Raw genomic sequence first — 23769 nt, 5'->3', positions numbered from 1 at the left:
TTCTTGAATTTTTTTATGACACCAAGCATAGTGTCATAGTCTTATAATATTAGCACACTGGAAGATTACGAGTTCACGACCAGCCTAGGCTGCAGAGGGAGGCCCTGTCTCAAAACAAACAAAAATTAGTTTCTTAAGACCAATTAATGTTTTAATTTTTAAAACATGCGAATATGTTGTGAGCCTAGCCTTTAAAGGCTGTGCCATCTTTCCAGCCCAAGACAATTATCACGTGTACTCACTCATAAGTGGTTTTTAAACAGAGAGCAAAGAAAACAAGCCTACAAACCCCAATCCTAGAGAACGTAGACAACAATGAGAACCTAAGAGAAACATACATAGATCTAATCTACATGGGAAGTAGAAAAAGACAAGATCTCCTGAGTAAATTGGGAGCATGGGGAACTTGGGGGAGGGCTGAAAGGGAGGGGAGAGGCAGGGAGGGGAGCAGAGAAAAATGTAGAGCTCAATAAAAAATCAATAAAAAAAAACCACGCAAATATGAACCCAATTTGAATGTGAGACTTTAAGGAAAATTAAAATATTGACCTTGATGTCATACTCAAGTGAAAATGAATTTTTTTAAGATTTCAACCCATAGATTTTATTATAAAGAGAAAGTGGAAATACAACCGAAGGAATTATGTATGAATCACATGCCATTACCATTTACTCACACTAAAAGCTTCATCAAGTTGACACACTGTGCCCACCAACCTATCATGAGAAAAACCACCACATAGTTGAGAATCTACTGAATACATTTAAGTTTATGAAACCCTTGTGCTTCTGGCTGCTTATGTGGTCATAAGCAAGTATAATCACTTTGCTTTAAATGTATCTAAGCATTCTTAGGGAGATTGTATGAATTACTTTTTTATGCAACAAAAAGTACCTATTTTTATTACCTGCAATAAAGTGAACATTATGGATGTTATACATAAATGGCCTGAGGGGGAAAATCTTGGTTTGAGATATGAAATGTCTTTTCATAACTTAATCTAAAATGCAATTTTCCCAGATGAATTTTACAGTGTTAGAAAAAAAGGCTTTTTATCGGCTAAATTAAAACAGTTCTTTGCAGAAGCCTACAGTATTAGTTAAGATGCCAATCAGCACAAATTAAGTCCCAAACCTAACCTACATGAATATTGGCACCAGGTATGAATCTGCCATAATACTTTCTCTCAACGTAGATGTTGTTCTTTCTGTTAGAGCTAAGGAATTACGCTGATTTATGTTGTAAGTAGACTTATAGATTACCCTTGGTACATTTTAAATGTGAACAAATTGATTGTGTATTATTGAGTGTGCCGAGGCTCAGTGATCTGTTATCCACAGAGCAAATTCTTTACATTTCAGTGAACATAAAGAAAAGAAGTAGATTGTGGTGCTCGAAACACAGTTCGTATTGGTGAGGGGAAAATGAGCCTGGTTGTCCATCTACCAAGTGAGTGGATCATCAGAGGAATATGGAAGTTGGCAACAGAAGTTACTACAAAAATAAAAACATGATAAATGGTTTTCAGACCTGCAAGCGTTGCCGAGCACAGTCTAGTTGGCAGGCAGGCTCAAGATCCCGTTTTCTTTAGCAGGTTTTGGGGGATGGGTTCTGACAATGTCTGAATCAACTCCTTAAACTGATATGATCTACCAAAAATACCTTCACTTCCAAGAGTCATCAGAAGCATTTGAAATTTAAATGCATATAAAAAATAAAGTCAGGTATAATGATTCGTGACTGTAACCCAAGGAGGATGTTGAGTTTCAGGCCAGAGTTGGCTACATAGGGATCCTCTGTCTCAAAAACAAGCAAGGCAGCAAGCCAACAGCAACAAAAGTCAGAGTATCATTGGCAGGGCAGTTATTCCTTGATTTAGTCAAAACTGTAGGACCGGGTGCGGCTGAGTTGTTCTGGGATGTGTGCTTTTGAAGTTGTTGTTCCATTTGCTGATTTTAAGTTCAATAGTCCTAGCTTAGATATTGGTGATTTTCTTCTATTTTTGTTTCAGCATTTGCTTAAATGAAGGGAAGTGTTTGGTGTGATCTTGGCTTGAGCTTTTACAACACTAGATGACTCTTCTCTCATTTGATGCCAAAGTCTTAGATCTGTGAAAAGAACTCTTATTGGACAATGTACCTTTGGACCCATTTTTTTTAATTTCTTTGGAATTTTTCAGTGGAATGGAAACTAAAAAGACAAACTAAAAATGCAGGTACCATTGGGTTTTGTTTTCTTCCTTACTTCTATTACAATTGTTTCTAGTAAGTTCTCTCAATGCTTTAAAGTGAGACTCAGTGCATTTGTAGGGAAGACTTATGGGCATAAAAGAAATTAGTCTAAAATAGGTTCTACAGCTACAATGTAAACCAGCCCAACAAGATGGGTGAGTGTATTTTGGCATCTCTATAAGGTCCTGCTTGGTTATAGGTGAACAGTACACAGAACTTGTAACACACACACAAATACACACAAATATCACATGCATAAGCACAATACACACACACACACACACACACACACACACACAATGTACATGCTCCCTTGCACACACAGGCACACCCTATCCTTCTGCCCAGTGTCAATAGAGCGGCTTGGAAATGTTTATGCAGTTATTCTTGACATTTAATATTACAAATGTTTTGTTTTAAGTTTAGCTTAGATTGGATGCTGATCAAATCTTACTCAAAACAATACACTTCCTGTAACTTTCACACTTAAAATGTTTTTAAAGGCCGACTCCTTTTTTTCCCCTGCTCAAATTAAAATGCTCTAAAATAGAGAAACACATTTGTAAAGACACATTTTCACATCTATTTACCCAATGCAAAACACAGTTTCTTCAGGTAAGAAATGATTGAAACAGTTACTAGAATTTCAGTGCCTTCTTTTACAAAAATAATCTTAGAAACCCACCTTATTATTAAACTACATTCAGAAACTCTGGTGACAGCAGAGAGAGTTCATCCCGTGCCTTGTTGAGAGAGTGTCACAGCTGAAGGACTATGTGGTTACTTCTGCTTGCCATGCCCACCATGAGAAGCCACTTGACAGCACACCTTCCCAGTAGGCATTCTATTTTATTATTTTTTTATTTTCATTTTTCTTTCATTTTATATATCACCAACAGTTTTCTCTCCTTCTCCCCCCTCCCCCTTCCCCCCCTCCACTCATCCACCATCCACTCCTCAGAAAGGATGAGGTCTTTCATGGAGAGTCAACAAAGTCTGTCTTATTACTTGAGGCAGGACCAAGCCCTCCCCCCCGTATCGCGGCTGAGCAAGGTATCCTTCCATAGGGAATGGGCTCCAAAATGTCAGGACATGCACCAGGGATAAATCGTGCTCCCACTGCCAGTGGCCCCACAGACTGCCCAGCCACACAACTGTCACCCACATTCCTAGTTTGGTCCTATGCAGGTACCCCATCTATCAATCCATAGTCAATGAGCTCCTGCTAGCTCTGGCCAGCTGTCTCTGTGATCCAGATGTTAAAGGCTAGGCTCACAACTGGTGGGCACTCTTGGTGTAGCTGTATAACTCTAGCAGATGAGAAGCTAAGGGTCTGGAGAGATGGCGCAGTGGCTAAGGACACTTGTTCTTGCAGAGGTCTGTGATTTGATTCCCAGCATTTGCACAGTGGCTCAGAAACCTCTGTAACTCCAGTTCTAGAGAACCTAATGCTCAATCCTGACCTCCATGAATAGCAGGGACTCATGTGGTACACATACAATCAATACATACATGCAAGCAGAAATTTCATATACATTGTAAAACACATACATCTAAAAATCTTTTTAAAAGAGGGAAGGTATAAAACACTCTCAGAACACAGATTGTTACCAGTTTGACATTTATTGAAAATACATTACAATTGTTTCTAAGGTCTAGTATTATTTCAGTGGTGAAGAAGAAAATGCCAGGCTAACTCAAGTCAGAGAGTTTTTACAGTGACATGGCTAATGAGTTACAAAAAGCTAGCATTAACTGTAATACTGTCATGGAATATGCATTGCATTAAAATTTGATGCATTTCATAACATCAAAAAATAACTGAAAATCTAAAAACCGTGTTTGTATAGAGATGTATGTATGGAAAATATGTAATTTTTAACTTAATTTGGTACCGCTGTTCAAAAAAATCTATTTCTAAATGCATATGTTGTTTTTATCAAAGTGATATGCATATTTAAACATAATTTAATACAGTTAAATATAAATCCATGTTTATGTTCTTATAAAAATAGATATAAAAATAGAGCATTTGAAGGAGGTGGATATGCATTCGAGATAACTCGGGTCAATAGAACAAAATAGTTTCATTTTTTATGGAAATGAATTTGAGGTATTTGTACATTTAGTAATCTTAGCTACATACTGAGTTAAGCCTCTCAGCTTCTTCTTCTCAGGCTCAACTCATTGTTTAAAACCCACCATAGATAGCAGTAAGATGTTATCCCGTAAAACAATTGTATAATAAGGCAATTTTCCTTTTTGTACCTAAAAAGACAGAAGTGAAAGTTTTCAAGGCTAGAAATAGGTGTGTTCCCTACTTATGCCACAATTTTCATAAAAATTCTTGTAAGGCTACTTTAATTTCAATTAAACACATTTGTTCAAATAAAAATACAGATACTAGTCACATAGTACTATTTGTGGGTACATAGAAAATTCTTATACATTTGAGAATCTGCAGTCCTTTGCAAAAATATCTAAAATGTAACCATTGTCTTAGATGAGATACATCTAAAGGGACAAGGGAAAGCTTCTTCAGAGAGAGTATCCACAAACATAACAAAGTAACCAATGGGGACTTTATTTTCTTCCACACTTCAAAATTACGTCTATCAGCAACTTAGACTGTGCTCCCCATCAGGGCTCACAGTCTGGCGTAGAGGGATGTTTGTGGAACTCACAAGAGCACAGAGTTCAATATAATATCGCTTCTTATCACAGGCAGAGAATCCCTTTGACTCCCCCTGCAGAGTATCTCTCCTGTTCTTGCCCTTCCATTACGAACTTAAAAGTATAACAAGAAATGTTTTTCATAAGCGTTAGATCCTCAAAGCCCAAACCACCACAAATAGCCCACTTTCTCCTGGTAAAGAACTGAAACATTATATCCCTCCATGTGGAATGTATTGCTTCTTCCCACGTTAGTGTGCCTATGGAGCAGATAGCGCAGGAACGGCATTACCCCTTTGCCCATATCGTTGCACTTTCATTGTCTTGATTATCATTGCACTACAATATCTGGTCCATGTGGTCCTAGTTTGTGATCACCTTTCAAGTGATCTCCTTATAATTCTGTCCTTGGGTCTGAAACCAAGGATGGATGCTCAAGGTCACTTTTGAGTGTGTTCTGTTCTAAGAAAAAGGTGTCATTACTTTTTTTAAGCCGCGTGCTTTGGTGTGCATGCTTGCACTGGCGAGTGTGCAATCATTGCAAAGCATGAGTGAGGCACATTCGGTTCTCAGACCATTGTCCTGGTGAATGGCTTATCTCTAATTCTGAATTCACCTCTTCTTCAGGGAGCCTGCGCAGACCGCCGACTCGCACACATCCTGCTGAACAGGATCTCAGAACAAACCTGATTTATTGGCCCTCTGACATGATATGGCGAATGAACATTTGGGACAGAATTTTGTTGGTGCCTTTTGTTTTGACTGCTGAAGTATTTTTCCACAGTATGGTTCTTGGATCTTTTCATCTTGAGAACGTGGTGCTCTCTGGATAACTTCGATTTAACCACCTGCAAATAAAGAACAAGAAATTACAGATGCGAAACCCCAGATATTTGAGCTCCACATAGACCAACAGGACTGACGTTCATGCTTGCACTGCATGGCTGCCTCACAGACGCTGCCTGAATGGCACAGAGATGATTTACATAAACAGGAACCGCCGCTACCTATGTTTCCCAGAAGACCAGAGCTGAGGTTAGAAGTCCTGTCACTTTTTACACCTCGAGTCTTCTGTTACCAGTGAGACTGTGAAAATGTTCCCACATGATGCCTCTTTCACACCGTGTGTGTGTGTGTGTGTGTGTGTGTGTGTGTGTAAGCATGTGTGTATTGGACCAGATGCAGTATCTGACGGGTTGACATTATCCCTCTACAGTAGAGCAGACATTGTTGTGAGTTTCTAAGTCATTATTTCAAATTTGGTACTTTAAGTTTGTCATAAAACAAAATGGCAACTTGCATTATTTTCAGAGAAAACAAAAGTACTTTTCCATTCCTTACCCCAAAGATGACAGTGTTATAGTTAGAAGCTGGGTTCCTTTGGACAGTTAGTAAATCATGGAACTTACGAAAAATAGCCTATGCTTTAAGTTTCATGTATGTTTGTATGCACATATACCATTATTTCAAGCATTATTTTGAGTAGATGGTATTCTAAAGAATTCATGGACTCAAAAGAGTTTACAATCAGAACTTTCCTTCCCATCTCTTTCCCTATCTTGGCCACTTACCACTTTTGTGTAATTCATGGCTCCTTTGTAAATATCCACACTCATACATACATAAGGTTATATTTATGGTTTATATTTACATTTTGCAAGATATTGTCCTGGTGGAAGCCTAAATCATTATCTTCTGCCTGTGAGCAAACAGAACTCAGGGTGTCAGAATTAAAGGATTGGGAAAGTCAAGTAGGGGACAAGAAAGAAACTGGGGAGGCGTAAGGTCCCTGGGAAGTCAGACAATAGAAAGGAAGAAAATACTAGTGAGGGTGCTCTGAATGTCAAATAGCAAAGCGAGAACTTCATCATGTTCGCCATATGACACCAATATTATGTCAGTTCCTGGGACATGGGAAAGTATTCCTGGATCACAACTGGAAGTATACTATGTCACATCGATTTTTCTATTCTTTCAGGTGTAATTCAATAATTAAGGCACATATCATTTGATTCCATATGAGAGAATGAATGCAATGAAAACAGTTCCTGCAAACAAAATGGTATATTTGAGAAATAAATATTACAGCTATATACTTTAAGTAAACGAAACTATTTTAGAAAATCATTGAAACAGAAACTTTTAAAACATCTATACCAAAATGATAACAGAGTTACTTTTCAATGTAAGGATTCCATGTGGGTTTAATGTGTCCTATTAACTTTTCATCGTGACTTAAAAAAAAACATAATCAATGTGCACGATTTTAAGGCAACGGAAAAAGAAGAAAGATGTTAGAGTTGAGGAAAAAGTTGCCAGTAGTGTATTTCAAAACCAGTAGCCCTAGCTAAACCCTGGGGTGTGAATCTCTTTCTGTGAGAATGGTTGGCTTTTCCTCTCTCAGGCTCTAGGATCAGGTAGGTGACTCTTAGGAAGGGCAGTGAAAACATTCACTTGTGACAAAGAAACTCTGTGGGTTGTGATTCAGGCTCAGCTTGCCATTAACCTTGGGCTGACATTCCAGATCTCCAGGGAGATGCTTCTTCTAGGTCCTTCTACCCCCAGGAGATTACATCAGCACTCATGAATGATAGGCCTGTGTAGAGACCATTGCGTTCCTGAAGATTCTCTGTAGTTTGAAGCGGGGTGGTGGTGGTGGTGGGGTCCTCAGGTAACATTCGTGAACACCATTCTAAAAGTTTATATAAGGAAGCATTAAAGCATACATATGGCATGCAGTCTTGAAATAATATCATTCCAATGTTCTGCAGCCAAAATGAAGGCAATTTTAAAATATGATTTTATCTTGTTTGGTTTCTGCAATTACCGTGGTGGTCTATATACTCATTACATGTAAAATGAAAGCAAGTCTATCATGACACACAAGGCTAGAGTGATTTAAACATTATTTTAATACTTGGGGCTGATGTATTTGCTACTCTTAAGTAGATGTGTAGGGAGGATATTCAAGAATATGTACTTCAATCTCTCTGAGATAAATAGATTTCACCTAAAGGTAGGGTCAGCGTTTTGCGTTGTCTCAGTAGGAAACTTGTTAATTTACTTCTGACTTTAGACAGCTGATGTTAGTCTTGGAGAAAGGGAGATGAGATGAGGGGCTCTCCCAGCAGTTTCTCAAGGGTAGGCTAATTAATAGTCCTGAATTCCTAATGCTCCTCAGACGTTGTTTGAAATGGACTCCTGAATGCCCAGGTCAGTGAATGGGCCTACCACACTTGGTTCATTTGCTTTGATTTTGGAAACTATTTTTTAGGGAATAATAAAAGATTGTGTTTCCAAATATTTTTTTTTTGTAAAGTCACTACTGATTTAATACTGAATCCTGAATGGGGACAAATAAAGAGAATTATTTCATTTTCGATTTACCAATAAATATATACATGTGAAAATTCCCTCAAAACGGCAATGTGGATAAAATCCATTAAGATACCCTGTAATAGTATACGTCACACTACTAGCAATACAATTTACTTTCAGGACAGAAAACCACTTCAACATTATAAAATACTTCATTATAAGAAATTGCCAAAGCATTATGTAGAAATGTACAAGCATTTGTTCTGAAAACTCAAATGAGTCTCCTAAAAATGATCATATATTCTAAAGCTGATGTTTAAAAATGACAAAGCTTTTCCATAGTCTATCAATAATTAAGATAAAACATTAAAAACATCTCTTGCAAGACCAAATAACTAAGCTCCATAATGATGTACTGGCTGCAGGTGAGGAATTCTTCACCGGGTTAATGAGGCACCAATGACTCATGGACCAATAAAAAGATAAAGCACATCAGATCAGAGTTGCTGTGCAATTGAGGGTTGCATGTCAAACTCTAAATACATGCTAAGAATCAATACAGGACCAGCATGTGGTGGGTCACACCTTTAATTCTAGCACTGGGAGGCAGAAGCTGGCGGATCTCTGTGAGTTTGAAGCCAGCCTGGTCTACAGAGTGAGATCCGGGACAGTCAAAGCTACCCAGAGAGAAACCCTGTTTCAAAAAAACAAAAACAGACAAACAAAGAGTCAATAGGAAAATAACCACGATCATTTGAGAACAAAAAGTACTGGTGGTTGGTGGGGTGGGCTTTCTGTATGAGCTGTTTCTCCATAAGTATGAAAAGGTCTACTCTCAAAATTAACCATGACTTGATCCATTCTAGCCAAAATGAAAATATTCTTTGTTAAGAGCTTTGCTTCTTTTTTCTTCCCACACAGTCTTTTCCACTGTGTGTGTGTGTGTGTGTGTGTGTGTGTGTGTGTGTGTGTGTATGAGTGTATGTGTTTGTTCTTATAACTGAACCCAGGATCTGGTACATGCTAAGCATCCAGAGACATAACCACAGCCAATGTTCACAGTCTAAGTCCCAGGTCCAGCTGTGCTCTCTGAAACCCTCACTGTCCTTCAGAAAGATGACTCTCCTGTCCGGCTTTCCTTCTGCTCCTCACAGATACATGCCAGCCAGGGATATCGTTCCCTAATTCCTCTATAACCCAACATCTAGGGAACAATTCTAATCCTGTTCTCATCTTGATTGTCAACAGGATATTTATACAGCAGATTTGATAAGGCATTCGTCTTGAATCAGGGTCTACCAGGAGCAGGAGGAAAATAGGGACTGGAATAAGATTGTGCTTTGATAGTGAGACTCTGGTTTGGGCCGAGGGCTCCTGTTACACAAGGCTTGTGTACCCTACTGATGGATAGGCATTCTGATCAAGCCGCATGAGTTACCAGGGCCAAGAAGCCTTGTGGGGAAAACCCATAAACTTTGCTTTCTGCTTGACTGCAGATATAGTTTATCGAAGCTCATGGATTAGAGGGTAAAGTTATCTGACTGAGTTCCATGGTCTGCAAACAAACTATAAGTAAATGCTGAAGAAAAGGTCCTGTTTCACCAAATGGCCCACATCATTGGAGCCTAGGCTTTGGAAGCCCAGTGGCCGTCAGTATGGAGAGGAGAGACTAAGTCTGCAAAGGGCTGTGCAGATGTGTGTCTAAAAACATGTGCCGGGCAGAACAACGCAAATGAGTGAGCAAGACCAGTGTCTGGGAGCTGCAGTGTATGTGTTTACATCAACCAGGTGGTGACCCGTCCTGAACTCAGTAATCACTGAATTCCCTGGAACGGCTTGTCCCAAGTATGCCTAAAGTCACAGCATCGGACGTCCAGGAGTTGAGGTGCATCACTAGAGGGTGGAGGCAGATTGGGATGATGGGGTAACACACTGAACTGAACACATTAGTGGGGCTTGCTTGCCCATTTTCAGAGCTCAGAGTTCTGGATGCAGAGGGTTTGGGACAGAATCTGGAATTAATCACGTGCTCAATGTTTGTTAAACTGCCAAGTATATTTTAAATTGTATTATTATGTTTATACCTACATTAAGGAAGAAAGTTTCTTGATGGGGAGCAACCTTCGATGCTATTCTTTCTGTAACTTGATTGAAAATTTTGGGTTAAAGGGGTCTGCAAGATGGTTCAGTGGGTAAAGGAGATTGCCACCAAGTCTGACATCCTGAATTTATTTCCCCCAAACCCACATAATGGGAGGAGACAACTGACTTCCGCATGTGTTTGCTGACTGACACACATGTGCACAAGCACATATAGATTGTATGCATAAAATAAGCAAAGCCATTGAATTATAAATATTTTAAAGTGTAGGTTAATATATGCGATGTTCATTACTGTGATGGAAAGTACAATGCTTATTCTGCAGATTAAAAAGCATTTCATACATTCTATTGCCTCCTTAAAATTTTTGGGTAGAAATAAAGGAACTCTAAATTGCATCCAGTGCTATGTAAATCTAGTAACTCGAAGTGCTGAAAGCCCAGCATTTTTAAATAAATTGTATTAAAATCAAGAATGTAAGTTTAAAATAGAGCTATAGGCTGGGCATGGTGGCACAAGCCTTTATTCCCAGCACTCAGGAGGGAGAGGCAGGCAGATCTCTGTGAGTTTGAGGCTAGTCTATAGAGTCAGTTCCAGAAGAGCCAGACCTACGTACAGAGAAACCCTGTCTAAAAAAACAAAACCAAAAACCAAAACCAACAACAAATAGACAAACAGCTAGGTACCACATTGAAAGTGTCAACAATGTATGGGAAGGGTTTTAGCTTTATTGTATATACTTATTTTTAAACTTTTAGAAGAACAAGAACTCATGCATGCTTTTTGCAATGAAAAAGCAAAAGAGCAAGAAAATAACATAGGATTTCATATACAAATTCCTAATGATTCCTTCCTCCATGTAAAACCTATCTTACTAAATTCAGAGCTCTCTGCGCTAGAAAACACATGGAGGAATTCAGATATGGTCCCTACCCTCAAGAGGACTATATAAAGACACATGTCTAAGATGCTTGAAGTAGGAACAAGAATGAAGTGACTTCAAAGACATTGTCTGGGACCAGATCTACAAGGTCAGGCATCATGTTGTTTCCATGTAATAAATAGTTCCCAAGTACATTAGGAAGACTGGTGCTAATTGATGGTAGGCCCGAGAATCTGTTTCCATGCCCATTATTTCTTTGAACTTATTTGTGAAACCCAACATCCAGCCTTCAAACTGCTGTCTCCAGATGTCAAAAACCTCATCTTATTTTAGTTTCAGTCAGTCTCAAGAGTGGAGAAAAAGTAATTTAGACACATAGTTAAGGGTTGGAAATGGTATGCCAAAAAGGATGCTTGATACCTGTATAGTAGAAAGTCCTTTCCTTTGATCTCGTGTGGAAACAAGTCAAGTTGGGATCCTCCCAAAAGTCAGAGGACCGTTTGGGGTTGCGAAAATCCAACTGATGTGTCAAGTGTAGCGTTGCTTTGAAAGAGAGCAGCTAGCGACACAAACGTTAGATTGCCTATTAGCAATGGCAATAAACAGTGTAAGGGAGCTGTAAGGAATCCTCAATGAAAGATTTAGACCTCGAAATCCGGACAAAGGGTCCAGACACACTGGCACACAGGTCACCTCTGCCAGGGACTAATACTAAGCTGCACATCTAACGCTGCTCTATGTTTGCTACAGGGGACAGTAGATAGGTCTGCCTGGCAAGGAAAGGACCCACTTCATGTGGTTAATAATACAGTTAATGGCATACACATATATGATTTGGTAAATGTTGGCAGTATTTAATTAGGAGTATTAAATAACAAATCTTTTGCCCTCTTTAATGCAAAGTGAGTCATTTTACCTCTTTCCTTTGTCTATTTCCTAAATTTGCTGCTGTGAACGATATTTTAAATTCAGACGAAACAAAAGGACAACTGATCTTTACAAAACATGATAGCCTATCAAGGTGATAGCATTGTTGAACAGAATAAAGTCTTACCATTTAGCACATCTTATAATAAAGATTTATCACAGCAAAGATCTAGGCTAGAATATGGCGGTCACAGTTGTGGACTTCCAACTTTATTTTCAGGTAAAAACTAGTCTTTTAATAGTAATTGATAGGTAATTCTGCTAACTGTGGTACTTAGGATAATTGGGGAGTGGAACTTCATGTGGCGGGAATATAAAAACCCCACAGGAGATCAGTTCCCTGATGCCTGACTCAGTGTAGGAGAACAGAGGTTTTGTCCTTTGCATCCCAGACATAACTTCTATTCTTCCATAGATTTTTTTTAATATGTTGAGATATCTCTCAGTTTGCAATTGTAGGTTTTCCTTTATTTTTATGTATAGACATTTTAGAATGTGCAGAAATGCCATGTTTACTTTATGTTATCCAGGGGAGAGCATGAATACAATCCCTCCCTACCACAAATCAATGCATTTGAGTTCCCTTCATTTGGAGAAATCACAGGGGTCAGCCTATCTATCCGGAGTTCAATGGATGGTGCTCACCCCGGGAAAACCACCTTCATGATCATGATATTTCCTTTGCCAGGTAAGTATATGAAATGCCACATTTCAGCTTGATTGGTTTTGACCCATGACTTTTCAGACTTTCCAAACAAGTGGAAAATTCTTTTAAGTTACATCATAAAACTAGCATTACAGCTTTTAACACGGGCAGTTTCGACACTCAAGATTGATTTCACATAAACGTTCATCAGAGTGAATGTCTTGCTATGGCAATTAATAGCTACATCTGAAATAACTTTGAATTTTCCAAAAGTCCATGCAGAAAGAGCAGGCCTGCTGCACAAAAAATCTGTGTCAGGCAGATATGCGACAAGCAAATTCCTTCCCTAAAACTGATCTCGACCTGAATAACCTCCAAGGAACTTTTGATGTGGTTCCAGGCTCCGAGAACAAAATAGGAAACAATTTCCATGGTGTAAGTGTTCCAGAACTTCCCCGGACAGGATCAGAGGGGTGTTCTGACCTCAAACATGAATGAGGATTGTGGATGGGGTCTGAAGAGCAACGAGGTGACCATTTTCTAAGGCTGGAGAACGGGAATGACCCTAGGAAAAGCTTCGTTGTCTCCCGTGTGTTCTTCTGAAGTCCTGTCTGTTTATGAGTCACTCTGCATGCTAACCTGGGTCCAAATCCCAACTAGCTGAAAAAGAAGCCCAAGAATCCGAAGAAATGGGATCAGACGAAGGCAACACGAAACAGTCAGAAGCTGGCATTTCTAATTTTTAATTACATTTTAGAACATCACACAATTTTGGCAAATAGCGGGGAATGCTTTTCCTTCACGCGCTCCCCCAATATTTAATTATGGCGCATTCAAAAACTGTATCGCTTCAAGAGCGTCCAAGTTTTGAATGAGACAAAGATGCCGAGGATTAGGGCACAAGATTAAATTTTGTAAGGGTTGGGTTTTGTTCTGTTTGGGGTTTTCCAGATTTTCAGCGAGCACATTGTTGCTGTCTTCCACAATACCTCCTTCATAATCCTTTCTCTGAGCGCTTAATCCAGCGCTCAGTGGTTCTCAACCTTGCTAATGCTGAGGCCCTTTAATACGCTTCCTCATGTCATGGTGACCCCCAACCATCAAATTATCTTGTTGCTTCTTCGTAACTGTAACTATGCTACTATTATGAATTAAAATGTAAATGTCTGATGTGTCCAATGGTCTTAAGTGACCCCTGTGTAATGGTCATTCAACCCCCAAAGGAATTGAAACCCACGGGTTGAGAACTGCACCTCTAGGTCTTCAGTTTTGGCTTTATGGGAACAAATTGTGCTTTAACGTGAGCAGTAAGATTATACAGGGCTGTAGATTACTGTATTGCACTCCCAGGCACCTTCCCAATGTTTCCCTGTCCTTAGCTCAAATATTCCCTTAGCCTGACGGATGACAAGCCGGGTTCCTACTGTACTTTAGCTACACACATTGCTTGGAAGCTGGCTCTTAGGTATTTGTTTCATCTCTGTCTCTTGAGCTTAGAAATTAAATTTAGGAATAAGGAATCAACCTGGGAATGGCTTCTCAGGCCTCTAATTCCAGTATATGGGATGCTGATACAGGAGGATGCCCATGAGTGATCCCAGTCTGGAATATATAATGAGGGCTAGAAAACCTGAGTCACAGGGAGTTTCCAAAACAAACAAAGAATCAAAACAAAACAAAAGCATGAAACTGTCACTCAGAGAGACTTTGTGTGACCGATGTCCTCCACTGCCAGCTGGCCTTGAGGCATTTGCTCTGACCAGACTGGTCATTTCTCATCAGGAGACCTTTGCAGTCCTATTCTGATTGCTGCCCTCCAGGAGGCCCGGGAACAGGTTGAAGAGCGCTATTGGCCAGATATGAATTTTACCTTTATTTTATTGTTCCAGTCTCGAGCTTAAATTGTTCTTTAGTACACCTGTACATCCTGTTTCAACCCTGCAGCTCACTTGCAAGAGGCTGTGAGCATAGATGCAGGTTCTTGACTGCATAAACCTGGAGAAAGGACCCAGTGGCTGGCGAATTTGGCACCACATCTTAGACAATCTGTGAGTTCCTTCTGGTGCCTCTGTTTCCTAGCCATCTGGTGCTGTAGTTTCCCTTACCTCTTAAGTCAGATTTTATAATATGAGTTCTTTGGGTTGAGGTAAATAGCTTTATGTTTTTAGAGTCTTTTCACAGGAATTCATGTGAAAGAGAAGAGAAATATTTCAATACCTTCCACCATGCCTGATGTTTAGACCTGTTTGCTATGCCTGCTTTTCCAACATCTACATCCTCCTGCCTCGACCTTCAGAATGCTGAGATGAAAGGCATGCACCACCATTCATAGTTGAAGTTCAACTTTATTTATTGTAGGGGCTTTGAGATCACTTAGTATACTTATATTATTTGAGAATCCATAAAGTAGAGGTGCAGTGGCATTTCATTTGTATTTTATTTATTTTTTATTTTTTATTTTTGGATTTTTCGAGACAGGGTTTCTCCGTAGCTTTTGGTTCCTGTCCTGGAACTAGCTCTTGTAGACCAGGCTGGCCTCGAACTCAGAGATCCGCCTGCCTCTGCCTCCCAAGTGCTGGGATTAAAGGCGTGCGCCACCACCGCCCGGCTTCATTTAAATAAAGCTTGCCTGCGACCAGAAAAGTAAAAACAGCCACACTGGCCAACCTTACAGACCATAGAGCAATGACACATACCTTTAGCCCCAGCAGCCACAATGACACAGACCTTAAATCCCAGTAGCCACAATGACGTGCACCTTTAATCCCAGTAGCCACCCTAGTTGCCATAGAAACCAGGCAGTAGTGGTGCACGCCCTTAATCCCAGAACTAGAGAGGATTATAAAAGAGGAAGAGACAGCTCCCAGTCTCAGTCTCATTGTGAGGTTCCCTGGAGACAGAATCGCCATTTTCAGACTGAGGCTGTAGTAAGAATCATGACTGGTTGCTTTGCTTTCTGGTCTTCAGGTTGAACCCCAATATCTGTCTCTGAGTTTTTATTAATTATGTTTCTACGTAAAGCATTTTTCAAATATAGATCCTGTCCTCATTAAGACAGAACATAAAACAGTATGGGCAATGCTACTCCAGGCAGTTCCGAATCTTGATTTGATTCTTTAAAGTTAGCAGTGAACTTCTAGACATCATGGTGTACCACATGCAACATGAAGTGCCGAGGGGTCAGCTTTCCTAGCCATGCTAACATTCTAGTTTCTGAAATTGCAAAGCATGGGATGTATAATTACCTCACAGAGGCACAGTTCGACATAAAGTAAAGACACCCGGGGGTTGGAGAGATGGCTCAGAGGTTAAGAGCACTGGTTGTTCTTCCAGAGGTCCTGAGTTCAATTCTCAACAATCACATGGTTACTCACAACCATCTGAAATGAGATCTGATTCCCTCTTCTAGCTCAGGGGATACACACAAGTGGAATACTTTATACATAATAAATAAATCATTAAAAAAATTCTCAAGACTTTAAAAAAAAGCTGGGCAGTGGTAGCCCGTGCCTTTAATCCCAGCACTTGGGAGGCAGAGGCAGGCAGACCTCTGTGAGTTCGAGGCCAGCCTTGTCTACAAAGCAAGTTACAGAACAGCCAGGACTGTTGTTACACAGAGAAACTCTGCCTCGGAAAAGAAAAAAGTAAAGACACTCCTTGCTTATCTTCCATTTAATTATACTTCCTAAGAGACAGAATTGGATTTTATTGGTAGCACAGACTATGCATGGCAGAGTACTATCTTTTTTAATTGTAAATTAATACAATGTATTGTGATTGTGGTTTCTCCTCCCCTATCTCCTCCAGGATTCTTCCCAACTCTCTGACTCCATACCTTCTCTCTCTCTCTTTTCTGGAAAACAGGCAAATAAAAAAGAAAACAAATAATGATGCTAAAAATAATGATTAAAAACAGCAACAAAGCATAAGAAACCCTCACAGGCATGACACACACAAAAACAAAATGTGTAAAAACACAAAACTAGAAACCATAACATACAAGCACCAGTAAGATTTTTTTTTAATGTCCAAAGAAAGCAATATGTGGCAAAAAAAAAAAAAATCTAAAGAACCACTACTGAGTTTGCTTTGTATTGGTTGTCTACTGCCAGGCATGAGGCCTACCCTTAAGTGTGGTTTATATATCAAGTGAGACACTGTGGAAGAAAACTTAATTTTCCTTTGCAAGTGGTTGTCAACTGGAGATAGCTTCCGGGTTAAGGGTGGGGGCTTGTGTCCCTTCCTGTCTCAGCAGCGGGACTCCATCTGGCTGAGAAATGTACAAGCTGTCAGAGTCTATGTGGGCTCATCTGCGTGTCTGTCCCAAGGTGTTACGTCTGGAAGACACTATTTCCTTGATTTCATCCCTCCCCCTTGGTTCTTCCCATCTTTTCACCTCCTCTTCTGCATAGTCCCTTAAGCTGAGAAGGGAAGGCTTTGATGAAGATGGTTCATTTGGGATAGAGTGTTCGAAAGTTAGAGTACTATCTTTAATACAACATTTTATACCCAATAATTTTAGAAAGGTCTGAGGTCTCTCACGGCTAATGGATCCATGCTCAGCAGGTACTGATCTAAATCCATCCTCACTGGATACTGGCCTCTAATCTAAATCATTGTCACCAGGCCCTGCCCTCTCTCTAATCTAATCTGTTTGTAGAAAATGTGAGAATCTCTTGCAGGTCATGGAATGAGTCCTGGTCAGTTTATACAGAAGGAACTGTTTCCTAAACAGGGAGCCGGGATACAGGAATGGGAAACAAGTGTCCTACTACCGGAAGCTAGAAGTTATGAAAAGAAAATATCAAGAAAATCCACTGCAAATAACCAGAAGGAAGAAGAGGCACCCACCTCCCCCACCTTGCCCCAGTGTCTTTGACCCCTTGCCCCTGTGAGTGGAGGGCAGCATTGCTTCAACAACCTCAATCTTCTCTGTATTTTTAACTTTGTTATTTCTCTTGAGTGAACAGACATGACGAAGGCTTTTTCTTTTCTCTTCTAAACCCAACCTTCTCTCTCCCCCTTTAGATAAAAGGCCACGTGAAGTACTTTTTCCCCTGTTTGGTATATCTTTACAATTGATAGCCCCCTCATTCCTGCCCCCAGTATCTTATTATTCATTTTATTGTCAGATAGGACCTTGTTGCTGCCAAAACATTGAGGATTTCAAAGTCCTTATCTGAAATGAAGTGTCTACTACATTTGACATTCTGTCCTGAGAATTCTTTACTCTGACTTTCCAGGGTCGGACTGTTCCTCGGACTACCCAAACTGTACACAGCTCATGCTCGAAATTTGCATTTGTCACGTTTCTCCAAGCTTTTCCTGATCTATTTTTATAGCTTCAACTATTGCCTGTTTACTGATGACTCCCAATCCTACCTCCAGTCTCAACCTGCCTCCTGATCTTCTTACCTGTGCATCCAACTGCCCGTTCAGAACAGCACCTGGATGTCCTACAGGCATCGCAGAGGCAACATGTTGAAAACTGAATCGTCATCTTCTCCCTAAGCTGATGCCTTCTCAGTTCTTCTTTGTCTCCCTCGCTGTCTTGGCTCTTTAATCAGTCATGCAAGTTAGGAATCCCCTTTGATTCTTCCCACTCCTTCATTCCACAGATAAAACCTACAGATTAAGCTCTTTAAATAGAGCTTGTGTTTGTCCACTTCTCTTTTAGGCTTATTGCATCTGCCCTCTTTGTAGTAGGCCTTTATCATCTCTCCTAGGATTTCTGGAAAAATTACCTTACGCTCTTGGCTTACTTCTCTCTTCATTTGGTTATATGTCCTACTTTTAGAAGTAGATCTTATTCATTTTTGTTTTATGTTCCTGAGTATTTCCCTGAATGCATGTATATGCAACACATGGGTGCAATTTTCTAGTTAGAGAGGGCATTAGGTACCCTGGCATTGGAGTTGCAGTTACTTGTGAGCTATCATGTGGGACCTGGGAACCATGCCTAGGTTCTCTGCAAGAACAGCGAGTATTTCAGAAACAACTCTCCGGTCTTGGGTTCTAACTTGTTCAGGCAAAGACATTACCACCTCATTCTTCCCTGTAAGAATTTCAGTGCCACCTACAGGATTGAATGTTAAGCTTTTACCATGATTTTGTCCTTGATTACTTTTTTCCCAGTTCCCCCTTTTTAGTGATGCTCTACAAAATCCAGCAAAACCCAGAATTGCTTGTGGTTTTATGAGAGCAGCGTGTCATTTCAGAATGGCTCATTGTTCCTTAGAATCAGAATGGCCTTCATCCCTGGACCTCGGCCAGGGCTTTTCCTTCACAATCCAACTGAGGTTTCTTTATTTTTTTAAAAGGGGAAGTTCACGCAATTTTTAGATCACATCCTACACCTCTTTTTTTTTTTTTATATATAACCACCATAGCTTCTGCGTATCTCTAACATGCTACTCTACATACTGTGTCATACAGGTTTTTATGACTTATGTCTTAGCCATATCTTCAGGCCAGGGAACAAATGTGCCTTATTTGTTTTTACTTTCTACTGTTTAGCTCAAGAAGTGGAACCACTAAACAAATGCTGGATGATTGCATGAAAGAATAAACAAGGCTGATGTATTTGGAACAGGATGCAGGGCCAAGGCTTAGGAGAGTCTTCAAGTGTAAACAGGGCTAGGTAACTGGCTTGATTGGGCTGCTAGCTGGTAAGGAAGGATAAGCAGAAAGCTTCAGTTTGTATGTGGCAATACAGGGCATATTAGTGAGAACAAAGGTTAAAGGGGATTTGAGTCTGGCCTTGGGGACATATGGTTTTTAGGTACTTCTTGCAGTCTAGCTGATTTCCCAACAGTAGTAGAGGTTTTAGGGTGCTTAAAAACATTTTCTAAGAAATCTGTCATAGTAATCTATTACAAAAACTCATGCTTTGGTAAGATAGCCATAAAGGTGCAATAACGGCACTGATATCTAGGTGGTAACCAACACCTGTCTGATTGGACTTAAGGCCCACAGGAGTGAAATCGTGCATGTTACTGGAAAGTCAGCCAATTACCCAGGGATAGTGAAGCTATTGATTGCAGAGGAGAACTTACAACAGCGACCTTAAGAAGCCAGCCTAAATACTCACAGATAAATTTAACTCTCATCATGCATCAAAGAAACTTCTCTTAGCAGCAGACGGGAAGATTCCCTTTCTCATCACAGAAAGTCTCAATGGTCAAAATGCAGAGAACAGTGAATCATGGGGCATCCAGCCCAAATGGATACATTTACAGCATAACCCTACACCTAAGCCTCAGGGAAGATTATGGAAGTGGGGCCAGAGGACCAAGAAGCCAAGTATATGATTGTGTCTCTGAGAAATGACAGAATGTATACCTCAACAACATGGCTACTTAAAGAAGACTTGGATGGTGACAACACCACCAAGAGGCATGCTAAAGAGGAGGGAGAAAATCTCAGAGGGTCCATCTCTAGACAAAGAGCTACAGGCAGCTAATGACTGGAGAGAGAGAGAGAGAGAGAGAGAGAGAGAGAGAGAGAGAGAGAGAATTAGTGTTCCCTAGGGATGAGCCCCTAATCGTTCTTCTAATAATCATGTAGTCATCCCTGGATGACTCTAAGCAGACTCAACAGGCTGCATTTATATATGTATGCATTTGTGTATACATGATAATACTAATTGGGGGTGTGGGAGCTGTGAATTTGAAAGTGAATGAGGGGGAATGTAGGAAGGAGAAGGGTGGGAAAGAGGGGAGGGATGAAGAAATGATGCAATTATGTTTAGTTTTTAAAAGTTTTAGAAGTTACAAAAAGCAAATCCATGCTAATAGTTGAATTCTGAGATTTTCGGTTATATATTCACTTTGTTCTTTTTTTCTTTCAGTTTTAGACTGATGAAGTTAAGGATTGTATGTTTGTATGTTGTGTGTATGGGTGTGTATGTTGTGTGTGTATATGTTGTGTTTATGTGTGTGTATGTTTGTGTATGTTTGTATTTGTGTTTGTATATATGTGAATGTGTGCATGCGTGTATGTGTGTGTGTGTGTTTGGTGCTGGGGATTGAAGCTAGGGATTCATACACACTAGGCAAGTGCCAATGGTCCTATCGCTGAGCTACATCTTCAGTCCAAAGGTATTTTATTTGTTTTCAGGCCTTGTAGCGTTCAGACACTGAATTTTTGAAATGTAAAGGAGTAAGAGAAAAACATGATTTCTAAGCTCCATCATGTTGTTTATTTAATTAGCTCAAATACTGAGACTAAAGAATCGTGGAAAAACCATCCCTAACAGAGAACTGAACCTCCTTCCTCTTTTCTTTCCATGTCTGCATACCAAGGCAACCTGTTGGGTCTTAACGCCATATGCTCTCTGTCGCCGGAGTCAAAAATTACAGTCACATTTGCCAGACATTAAAGCCTGCTATTACCTAAGGCCTGCACAGCTGAATGGGCTGATTAGAAACCACCCAGTGACTGTTGTGGCTTTGCCCTTTCTGTAGCTAGATTTGGGCTGATATTTCCAAATAGTTTCCAGGTCTCTCCTTCTCTCACAGTAGATGTTTGCCACACAATGACAGGCACCGTCAGAAACCTCTGTTGGGTAAGAGTGCCCGGGATCCAGTTTGTTGTCCTGAATAAACATGGGGAAAATAAGGTTCCATTTCCGCCCATCAAAAGAAACACCTGCTTTGCTAATCAGGGAGGAGTTTTTGGCAAGATGCATGCGCACCGTTTGGAGACAGCTTCTAGATTCACAATGACAGCCTTTTCTCTTTCGATCTTTTGGCAGAGCGAAGAGGCTTTCTAAACTGCAGTTTCACCTGTGACAAGTTCCCAGAAGCAGGCTTGCTGTGTCTGCAGTAGAATCCTGACCACAGAGCGATGAGATGGCAAGGTCTCACTGAAATGATTATACCAAGTCCTTGCAAGTATTCTTGAGTGTATGTGGACATAGTTTAATTGAACACTAGAGGATAAAATTCTTGCGCTAAAATTCTTAAGGTTCTAATACTACCATTTCTTCTGTTTTTGCTATTATTTTAAGGTGAATCCCTCTTTTTGGCTAATCTTATAAAACAAACATGAAGCAAAAGATGAGAATCAGTAGAATGTTAATATTTTGCTATGTGAAACCTTAGAAATATTATAAAATGTCAGTGTCATCATGAGAGATTGCCTGAGTGAGGTTCAAGAGCTCAACTGCTGATAAGGAGTGGTCATGCCCATGATCAATGACGGAGTTTGGAGACCCTGTGCAGAGAGTCAATTGGAAAGCTGACCTCATCAACTCCGTATTGTATCGAAAATGACAAATGCTCCTGGAAGCCAACTGCATTGAAATTGTGGGAGATTGAGCATGGATTTCGGCACTCAGGCATCAGCTGACTTCATTGGTGGGAGACGCACATGGTTTGCGGTCCAAACAGTGGACACGAGGAAGAAAGTCAACAGAAAGTCGTCTGTGTATGATTGCTATAGGAACATTTTATAATCTCATACGTGAAATATTTTACATGCCATGCTTAAATCTTCTCTTGTAAGTTAAAGATAGCTTTAGCTAGAAGTAATTCTAAATCAGTATTCTACTGCTAGTGGTTCAAAGACTCTTTGTGTGTGTGTGTGTGGTTTTCAAATTCCAGGACTATTAGTATAAACCCACTGACATTGTGACAGCAGACACATGTAATAATGATCATGTGGGAAGGACATCCGCTGGTTTTAATTGGAACTGTGCTCCAAGCCTTTGGAAGACATTTCCTTTTTAGTTTGTCGGAGCCTGATGCTGAAAGAGAGAAGCACACACCCTTCCTCCAGAGTACTAATTGAAGACATATTATATAAACACAAATAAGTAAACATTTTCTAAAAGAGATTAAAAAATGCATGCTGTTTTTTAAAGTGCCAATTTTTCTGTGACAATTGGCTTGTTTTTGTGACCCACGATGATCCTGGGATAGTTCACTGTTTTTTTTTTTTTGTTGTTGTTGCTTGTTTGTTTTTCCATTTTTGATTTTTTTTTTCTCCTGAACTCTCTGAGCTTGTATTTCTAAGCATGGAGTTTTCTAAACTAGAACAAACACTCTACGGTGGTATATTTCTTATGGAAGAGATTAGTGGACAGTTCACTACAACTTAACATCTGCTATGCTGAAACATGGCCAAGTTTCAGGATGGTTGTTCAGAATTTAGACACTCTCCACCGTGGCTTCTGGCTCTCACTTCTTAGAGAGTTACTGTCACTGGTCACATAAAGAGATGATGTGGCCAGGTGGCAGTGGTGCACGCCTTTAATCCCAGCGCTTGGGAGGCAGAGGCAGGCGGATTTCTGTGAGTTCGAGGCTAATCTGCTTTACAGAGCAAGTTCCAGGACAGACACCAATACACAGAGAAACTCTGTCTTGAATGTTTCCTCCCCCAACAAGGAGAAAATAAAAAAAAAGAAAGGAAGGAGGGAGGAAGGGAGGTTGAGAAGAAGCGAGGGGGGGGGAGAGAGAGAGAGAGAGAGAGAGAGAGAGAGAGAGAGAGAGAGAAGTAATGTGAATTTCTCATCAGAGCATAGAGAACACCACTGTTTTAATGACTTTGGGGTACCTGTGAGGAGCTGGGGACCAAGAGGAATGAAGACAGCTAGATAAATAAACAGGATCAGACACAAACTGCAGCTCTATCTCACTAGCCAACTGACTAAATGTGTTCTGGGTTGTAAGGGGACACCAAGAAAGCACAAGTGGAGCGAATCAAGATCTACTGGGAAGGTAAACTGGGGAACTCTTCATCTGAGTAGCACGCATCCACGGAGGGTTGACGAGGGAGCTCCTGCTTTAGTGGTGGTGAAGCATTTCCTCCTAGAGGCAGATGGGGGACGTGGCTAACACAAGGAAGCCTCAGGGTTCTCAAGCCCCAGTCCGGGAGGTTATATTCAGCAGTGACAACTGCTGGGAAGAGGGAACTCTGGTAGAGCTGCCAGTCCGTTGAGCAAGGGACTCTGGGAATGCTGCTTCTGTGGTTTATCGCCCCGGGTTG

The 23769-nt window shown here is 40.4% G+C and overlaps 1 protein-coding gene and 1 non-coding gene across 3 annotated transcripts in view; both read right to left on the bottom strand.

The window, feature by feature from the left end:
• Window positions 1-3845: 3845 nt before the first annotated feature.
• Window positions 3846-23769, bottom strand: part of Cped1 (cadherin like and PC-esterase domain containing 1) — a 279514-nt gene continuing 259590 nt past the window's right edge. For both annotated transcript variants that reach the window (XM_041675439.1, XM_041675441.1), the window contains one exon: window positions 3846-5753. In XM_041675439.1, coding sequence (XP_041531373.1) covers window positions 5529-5753 — 225 coding nt within the window. In that variant the 3' untranslated portion in view covers window positions 3846-5528. The remainder of the gene's footprint in view (window positions 5754-23769) is intronic.
• Window positions 12662-12830, bottom strand: LOC121463553. The gene has a single exon (XR_005976460.1). It is a non-coding gene; the product is annotated as a U1 spliceosomal RNA (small nuclear RNA).

The sequence above is a fragment of the Microtus oregoni genome, unplaced genomic scaffold (assembly GCF_018167655.1).
Source record: "Microtus oregoni isolate MIOR12 unplaced genomic scaffold, Mior012 000026F_ref0000081, whole genome shotgun sequence".
NCBI classification, from domain to species: Eukaryota; Metazoa; Chordata; class Mammalia; order Rodentia; family Cricetidae; genus Microtus; species Microtus oregoni.
This window is presented reverse-complemented; position numbering and strand designations above follow the sequence as displayed.